Here is an 8,751-nt window from a genome sequence, read left to right as displayed (position 1 = left end):
TGTAAGTTTTTGGTGCTATTAGGAAGAAAAAAATAGATACATGCAGTACTATGTACGAAGTGATATAATTTGGCCTGAAGCTTTAGCAAGACCACAGCTGGGCGCTCCATAAACTTTTCTGTTTTTACTTGGATTTTGGGTAAAATATGATGATATTGGGCAGCCCTATGGCTCAAAGGAGTAAGGTGCCAGCCCTATATGCCAGAGGTGGTGGGTTCAAACCCAGCCCTGGCCAAAAACTGCAAAAAAAATAAAAAAATTAAAAAATAAAATATGATGATATTTATGTGTTTTTAAGACAAGTTCATTTTAGGATAGAGTTTTGCAGAAATCAAGTTAATTTCTCCTTTTATCTTTTCTCCTGCCCCCCCCCAGTAATTCAAACCTTTAACACTTGCCCTCCCTATCCTCTGCTAAAAAAGAGAATCAGGCAAACGAACCAAACCAATCAACTAATTTAACAACACTATTGGTATATTTCAGAGGAATTCTAATTTTAATTTCTTCTGGTTCCTATTATCAGGAAATTGATATCACAATATCCTTTTGATGTCAGCTCATTTTAACCCTTTAAGGATATATTTCTTGGAGAGAAATATATATTTATACACACACACACATATAGTTGTTTTGTACTGTTCATTTCAGGTTGGACTAGACAGACTTGGGGAAAAGCAAACGGCAGAGTGTTTATATGTACATTAAGTTGCATTGCACACAAAAGTTAGAAAGAGAATGATTTCCGAAAGGGTTCTCAACATGAGTAAATTCTGAACAAATTGCTACAAGTACTTCTTAAGGATAATAACTGTTTTCTTCTATCCGGGTGAAGCTGATTGTTGATGTGTTCTAAGAGTGAATGTTAGAGTAGGGTGCTATTTTAAACAAAAGAATGTATGATGTTGATGTGTTCTAAGAGTGAATGTTACAGTGGGGTGCTATTTTAAACAAAAGAACGTATGATGTTATGTGTTCTAAGAGTGAATGTTAGAGTGGGGTGCTGTTTTAAACAGAAGGATGTAATGAGAATAATCTTGTGTTGCTTTTCATTCTTTTTAAAACAAATGGCAGGAAAGAAGAGGAGTGAATGAGCCATCCTCATCCCCCTCTCCCACAGAATTGCGTCATTAAAACTGGAGAGGTTTAGCAGAAACAATAAGTTTTTCAGTCTTACTTGGTGGCTTAGAGTCCTCTGCTGATTGAATACTACAGGAAACACTGGAGAAGGCTCCTGTGAAGACACACACACACACAAAAAGACAAACCTCTGTTGTTTTATATCCCAGGTCAAGTGTCTCCTGCGATCCAGTGAGAGTTGAATGTCTAGGTAGAAGATCTCAGGTCATTAACAGAAAAAGTTCTTTGGCACCCTGTGTCATAGAACAAAGTGTTAAACCAGTTCCCATTGCTAGGAGCCTGTGGTGCTTTTCTTAAATAATCAGTCCCATTCAGACAGAGATTTTAAGGTCCCTTATCCTCTTTCTATTTCACAAGCAGTAATTTTTTAAGGCTAAATGGCACTAGAGGCAGAATGCTTTTAAAGTAAGGTTTAGAAAAGAACTTGGTATATCCCAAAGCTGGCCTGATTCTTTTTCATTTTCCCAAAGGTCAGACAAAAGTTCAGCTCTGACAGCATTGTGCTTGGGTGTCCAGATAGAGAGGCAGGCAACATTCACTCCAGCTATAAACTCTAGCCTGGGAGAGCCAGGCAACTCATCTAAAAGTGGAGATCAGTTTGAGAATGGCCTCATGAACCCTGGATAGTGGAGTCAGACAGAGCTTCCTTTGCCCTACTTTGGCCTTTCAGCTTCAATTATAGTTGCCCTAAGTCTTTAATATTTTTTCTTTAAGGTTTTAAGAACATAAAAGAAATCTAGAAAATAACCAAGACAACTTTGTAGTTAGGCTATTATATATACATGTGTGTTTTTTCCAAAGTGGATTTTCAGAGTTCTGGTCAGAAGGTATGTTTCACTGCTTTCTACGCTGCATAAACCCCAGTGAATTCCAAGTAGTCACTACTGTGTGACTATTTGTGAGGCAGAGAACAACTTTTGAGATACAAAACTTGCTATTTAAAGAGCTAGTTTCAGCTGGAAGGGAGAGTGTAGGCCTCAACGTGCCAGCAGTTTGTCCTACAATAGGGATCTAATTTGGAGGCTTTTGGAGATCTGATTCTAGGGGAAGGTCTGAGCAGGGCTCCCCTTGCATCTGCTCCAGCAGAGGTGGTTCTGCTGATTGTCTCTGTGTTGTTTTGGGGAGGGGTGGCCTGCATCTCCCAGAGTAGTTCAGCCTGCTATTATCCCAGGACCTCCTGTGAGTGTACATGTGTCTGGGTCCAGACCATCCAGAGTGAGATTCTGCAGAGCCATGCACGAGAAAGGACATCCTGAGATTCATTGACAATCACAATTTTATTTCCATGCCACTAATTCAGGCTCCCAAAATAAATTTCAACCAAAGTTTTGCAGATTAATAAGGAAATGTTATCCTGCTGTGTGCATCACTCAGGGCTAGGTTCTGGTGAACAGGCAGGGCTGGAGAGGCATTTGACACAGGGTGGGGGAAGAGAAATGCCCTTAGCTAGGCTGGACTTGGGCGTGAATATGGGCATGCTGAAGAGATGCTGGCAGCCCTTAGGCACCAGAAGGGTATGGTCCTGGATCTCAGGGAATATTGGCAAAGCTGGTCTAATGGTTGTGAGCTGGAAAAGGTGAAGGGAAGAAGACAAGAACATGGTCTGAGGGAGAACAGTGGGGATGGGGTAGATAGAGGTATAGAGAGGGAGACTCAGAGAGTCAGGAATACTGAGACTTACAGAGAGGTAGAGGGAGGCAGAAGATGGAAATATATATATATATATATATATATATATATATCCTCTCTCTCACATTCCGGTGGGGGGGGGAGAGAGAGAAAGAGAGAGAGAGAGAGAGAGAGAGAGAGAGAGAGAGAGAGAGAGAGAGAGAGAGAAATATTGAGATTGAAAGAGACAGCGAGAGTATAGAGGCCAAGTCCACTGGTCGAGGGGGGGGTGTGCTGGTAGCACCGAGGTGGCAACGGCTGGAAGCAGCCCTCCCCCCTCCTCCACGCCCGGCCCGGTCGTTGGCGAGGAGTGGAGAGTCCAAGGTCGACTAGTCCTCCCGGCTGTGGCGCGCTGAATGGCTGGCAGTCTGTCGCCCCTCCGCCTTTGGTCCCGCAGCCACAGGTCGGAGGCGCCTGGCGTGGGCGCCCTGCACCCTCCCGCTGCTCTCGGGGCCCCACACACCTCCCGGCTGCTCTCCCCGCCACTCCCCTGGCTTTCGCAGTCCTCCCTGCACCCCTGGAGGAGGGGGCGCTTCTGCCTCCAGCGAATCCACAGGGCAAGAGTCACTTCCCCTGAGGGCCCGGCCCGCTGAGAGCTTGGGAGCGGGATCTATTTACACGGGTGCTAAGTAGTCTTGGAAGAATCCTTCGCCCAGATGCCAACGTAAATGCCGGTGTCAGGAAGATAGGTGCGCCAAGCCGCGGCTCTGCGGAGAGACCACTATCTACCGCGCGCCGGGGAGCCGGCGCTCTCCTGAGCGTCCCGGGGTGGCAGGGTAGGACCCGACACGGCGCCCGCAGTTCGACTGGAGAGCGGCTCGCGGGGGCTTCTCGGCGTTGCGAGCAGAGGTGCGGTCGCTTGGTGCGCCCGCAGACTCCGGGGTCTCGTCACCCCACCCCTCCCTCAGAAACTCGGACTGCTCGCGCCTTGCCGGAGGTTTCTTTTTTCTTCTGAAAGACCCGTGTCTTATCTCTCAAGTTCAAGTCTGGAGGACTTGCCCAGTCAGCTCCCTTTAAGTCCTTTCTACCATCGCCGGGCGGCTGTGGGAAGCCAGGAGCGCGTTACTGCTCGGAGCCTGCTCTGCTGGTCCCCCTGCCAGAGCTGGCAGTCCCAGTCTGTCCGGGGCAGCAACCCAGCGCATTCGCAGCTTTTCCTCCCTGTTTCTCTCCCTCCCTTTCTTTCTTCCTCTCTTTCCTCCTCCACTCCCCCCTCCCTTTCTTGTCTCTTAAGTTTCCTGCACCGTGAATCCAACTGTGCCAAGCATAGGCTCCCGCGAACCAATTCTGAGCTCGACCCGGGCACAGGGACCGCGACTCCGCCAAGGCTGGACCAGGCAGCCGACCCGTCCGCGCCCAAGCATGGAGACGGAGTGCCTGGGAGGGCATGTCCGGGGTGCTGGGGACTCCAGGCCCGAGTAGCTCCTCCATGGAGCCTGGCCAGAGAGGTCCCTGCCCTCCAGATTCGCCCCCAGTCCTGTGCGGTACGTACCCTTCGCTTCTACTGCTCCACAAGGGACGCCTTGGGGGTGGTGGCGGGGGTGGGCACGAGGGAGGGACGGTCAGGAGGGGCACTGGCTGGGGGACAGAGCTTGTCTGGCAGGTGACCCCCAGTCCCTGGGAGACTTCCACTCTAGAAGTTGATGACTGGCTGTGCCCCTTTGGCTCAAAAAAAGTAGTGCTAGAGATGTGATTGTATGTATGCGTGTGTATCGCTGTGTGTGCAGGGCTCGAGTGGGTAAACTGAGCCCTGCCTTTCGGTATGCAAATTTCAGTCTTTCCCCACCCCTACTTCACTGAACGTGTTGGGATACTCAACACCTAATATTGGTCAGTCCACCTACCCTTTCCTCTCACCGTGTCCCCCTCGCTCAATCTCTCTCTCCCTTTCTTTCTCTGTCTCTCTCTGCTGGTGTGTACGTGTGAGAGCTGCCAGGGCTGGCGAAGAACCAGCCGCCGCCTTCTGTCCAAGCTGCCCGGCCCCGAAACACTGGGGCAGGTCTCGCCGGAGACCGCTGGGCTCCGAAGCAGCCTACGCGCGGCTCTGTGTGCTCTGGCGCCGGGGAGCTCGCACCCGAGGAGCGCGGGGCGCTGGGAGCCCCTCACTCTTCTCCCGCCCGCTGCCTGCGGACCGCGCGCCTGTGCTCTCAGGCGCTGGATTCACTCGCTTTTCAATTTTTCATATCCCTCTTCCTGTTTATTTTTTTATTTTTTTGTTCCCTCCTCCCCGCCACGACTCCTTTCCCCGCTTGATCGCCAAGCCTAACCCTGCCCGCGTGGTCATGGGGTGTCTAATTTCATTTGTGTCTAGGCTGCTGAGAGCGCTCCTGGCTCTGTAAAGTGGATGTCAGGTGGATCTATGTTTTTGAAGGAACAAAGACTCAGAGAAGGCACCGCCAAGGAAGTTTGATACGCGGGAGGATGCAGGCTGCGTGCTGGTACGTGCTTCTCCTCCTGCAGCCCACCGTCTACTTGGTAAGTCTCGGGGGTCCGGCGCCTCTGCAATTCCACCCCCGCCAGGAAGTGAGGCGTCCAGGGGCGCGCGGGCGGAGGGCGAGGCCGTCAGTTCAACTAGAGCAGCATTCCCAGCCGCTGCGTTGGAACAACTTTGGCAAGCTGGTCTCCAGATACCTGAGGGATTTTCACCCCCATTTCCTGCTCCAGTCCACCCCATTCTTGGATTCCGAACAGCAGCTAGGGCGCCCTAGACACCCCAAATACAAAGAGATAGTGGGGAGGAACGCTTTATTGAGGCAAAGAGATGGGGTGGAAAGCATGGAACTCTCAGTAGTTCATCCAGAGTTAAAACTAAAGGAACTAAGGGTGCGGTTGGGGGTGTGTGTGAAAGCACAAATCTACCCAGATCTCTGTCTTTGAAAGAGAATTTACCCACCTACTCTCCCAATTTGGAGACGTGGCACACAGAGATGTGCAGGTAACTTTTCTTGACTTGTCGGGATTTATACAGGATAAGTTTAACTATCAGGAATACTGCGAACAAGCAGAGTTAGCTCAGAGATTCTCCAGCAAACATGTCCACCTGCCTCTCCTCTTTGACCTGTCTTTTGCACCAAATAACTAAATGTCATCTCCAGTTCCAAGTCCCTCGTTAGGGAATGCTAGGCCTTCTCCCTAGAGAGAGAGTTCTAAACAGTAGTGGTCCCATCCTCCAGAAGCAGAGTTTTCTAGGGTCTGGACTTTGCACACTGTTAGAATTGGACTCCATGGCAAAGCGCTTTGTTGTGGTGAATTAGGAGCTGTAAGCACCACGCCAGCCAAGAAGAGAGAGTGGTATTTCTCCAGTCTGGCTTCGAGGGCAGGGAGCAGGGACACTTTCTGCTCTGTTGGTGAAGTTGCCTTCAGTGCACCCACCCTCCGTAACCCATCCTGGACTGGGGAGCGCACCGAGGGCTCATTGTGTTCTGTTTAGAGGTGAGGAGCACTGGGGCGGCCTGAGCGCTCTGGTGGGGCTAGATAAACCGGATTCGAGGTGGTACTGGTGCCCCTCAACCCAAGAGGTTCAGAACCCACAAGCCTGGAAGGGTCGCTATCCTTGCAATTGACAGAGTTTCTTGGACCTTGCCCTTGGTACACGTGACCGCAGGGCTGCGAGTTGTGTCAGTTCTTTGTGTGTAAGTGAGCATATATATATATATGTGCGTGTGTGCGCGCGCGCGCGCGTCTGTGAACATGTGTATTTAATCGATTTCAGCTACAATCCAAGAGCCCTTAGTGTTGCCTTTCTTTGCACCTTCATCGCCTGACCGTAGCAGCCGCGGACGCCAGAGGGCGCTGCGCATCAGCGTCCTAGCCCACAGGACACCTTGGGGTAAACAGGTGAAAGCCAGGGCAGCCAATCCAAAAGAACTGCCTTTCTGACCAGTCACCGAAGTCTGTGCATTTCTCCTCTGGAACGTAGACGGAAAGCAAAAAGTGTCCTTCCCATTTCCCATCCTTAATCATTCTAGCCCCCACCTGTGTCCAGTAAACCCACTGACATTGAAAGCCCAGAGATGGAGGGCAGAAAGTTTGGCCAGAGGAAATACGGCATTTTTCTTTACTGAGAGATGGGGGAGCGAGTGCAAAGTGAAAGCGATAGAGTAGGAATAAGAACAGTTCCCTTGACCACGGTAACCCGCCTGCCCCTCTCCTCTGCATACCTTTACGCATGACCTGAACCTCAGGACTGACCTTACGTCCTTGGGCTGTACACACACACACACACACACACACACACGGCAGGGGCTCGTGGCTGTGGTGCAGTTTATCGCTTGGAGCAAGTATTTCGATAGTCTAGAAAATAATCTATCAAAAGCAGAAGTGAAATCAATACGTTGTGTTAAATTTTAAATGTGTTTGTTGGCAGTTAAACCGTTTTCCACTCATTACAACAACAGTGCTGGATTTATTCTAATGCGCTGCATTCTCAACAACAAGCGCATTAATTCTCCTTTAATTGTAAACTGGGAGCATTTGAAAACCATTCAGTGTGCAAATTATGCTGATTCAATTACCGTTTAGTTACAGACTTCATTACCTGAATGCCTTTTGGCAATACAAAGAAAGGAGACGATTTTTCCAATTTCACTCAAAACAATACAAAACGTGAACAATAAAAAGAGAAGGCGATTTAGAAGTCCATTCTTTTCTCTCCAATCTAAAGTTGTTGTGTGTCGGGGATTAGAAACCACACACACCACAAAAACAAAAGGCTGATGGCTGTGACCCAAGGCAGTAGTATTTCCAGGGATTGAAATCCCATGGTTACCTGCCAGCAAAATTCCAAGATATTTTTCCTGGAGAAGCAGGAAGCTGACTTTTATCATAAAATGAATTTCAAAGGGTGAACTGGGCAGTCACTTCTGGATGGTTTTAGGCAAATAAAGAAGCAGGGAGCCTCCATTAAAACTCTAGGGCAGTGAACAGATCAAGCCTTCTTTCTTTATCTGTTTCATTAAAAAACCCTTGATATTGTTAACTGAATTAATCATTTGTTTGTAGCTGCACACTAGGAGAGCCTAGCCCTTTCAAGGACCTGCAAAAGATGCATACAGATTGTCAGGAGCTGCTTAAGTTACACTCCAAGAAGGCAAGGGTGGCAAAACCATTGTTTTATTTTTTCCTTGAACTGACATAAGCCAGAGAATAATTGACTGAGTAATTTTTGTCTTTATGAGCTCACGCCATGCACTCTGTTTATGCCTTGCCTTTTAACTGATACCTCAGTGCCCCTTCCCTTTTAAGCCCATGGAGTCCCAGTTATGTTTCCCAAGGAGTAATCACCACATTATGTCCAGGGAGCAAGGTTTGTCTAGTTATCTCCTATAGAGAAATATTTAGGTTTCTGCTTGTAGAAAGATACTTTACATACTTCGAAACTTGAGAAGAATTTCTTATATAAAAAAAAACTGTTCAACAGATTAGTGCTCCACACAAAGCTAGTTTTCTTCCTGTATTTGGATAAATATTCTCAAAGTATGTTCCTTGGTCCAGGAATCACTGAATGCTTGTTTTAGGCTGAGTATTTTGTGCTGAGAGATGATCTGTCCTAGTTCAACATAGGGCTTATTTCAGTACTTCAATGCGAAGCTAATATGAAGTGTTTTTACAAAGTTACCTTCAAAAGCATATTAACTAGAATATTCAGAAATACCTATTAAAGCATATTAGCTAGAATACTCAAAATGACCACAAGGCAAGCTACAGACACAAATGCACAGGGGTGAAGAGGGGGTGGTAAACTCTCTTTTAAAAATAAAGATAATGAAATATTCTAATGTTGTATATTTCAGATTTAAAGGTCTGGATTCTATAGGTCTGGATCCTATGGCTCAGCAATACTTATTTAAGCAAAAACAAAGCTTCTGCAATCTTCATTTTCCTGTCAGTTCTGGACTGATTCCAAACTATTTGCAGTATGATATAACAGATAAAAGGACTCTAGTATTT

The 8,751-nt window shown here is 47.9% G+C and overlaps 1 protein-coding gene across 2 annotated transcripts in view; it reads left to right on the top strand.

Annotated features, from left to right (window-relative positions):
• The first annotated feature begins 2,982 nt into the window (after window positions 1-2,982).
• The window catches only part of NXPH1 (neurexophilin 1), a 313,558-nt gene continuing 307,789 nt past the window's right edge, over window positions 2,983-8,751 (top strand). Inside the window, exons 1-2 of one of the 2 annotated variants that reach the window (XM_053553867.1) lie at window positions 2,983-4,286; window positions 5,114-5,277. In XM_053553867.1, the coding sequence (XP_053409842.1) occupies window positions 5,224-5,277 (54 nt within the window). In that variant the 5' untranslated portion in view covers window positions 2,983-4,286; window positions 5,114-5,223. Of the gene's footprint in view, window positions 4,287-4,516; window positions 4,563-5,113; window positions 5,278-8,751 lie in introns of those variants that run through there. The other variant, XM_053553868.1, reaches the window with a different exon arrangement.

Source organism: Nycticebus coucang, chromosome 11 (assembly GCF_027406575.1).
Source record: "Nycticebus coucang isolate mNycCou1 chromosome 11, mNycCou1.pri, whole genome shotgun sequence".
NCBI lineage: Eukaryota > Metazoa > Chordata > Mammalia > Primates > Lorisidae > Nycticebus > Nycticebus coucang.
The sequence above is the reverse complement of the archived record's forward strand: the minus strand, read 5'-3'. Positions and strand labels throughout refer to the sequence as shown.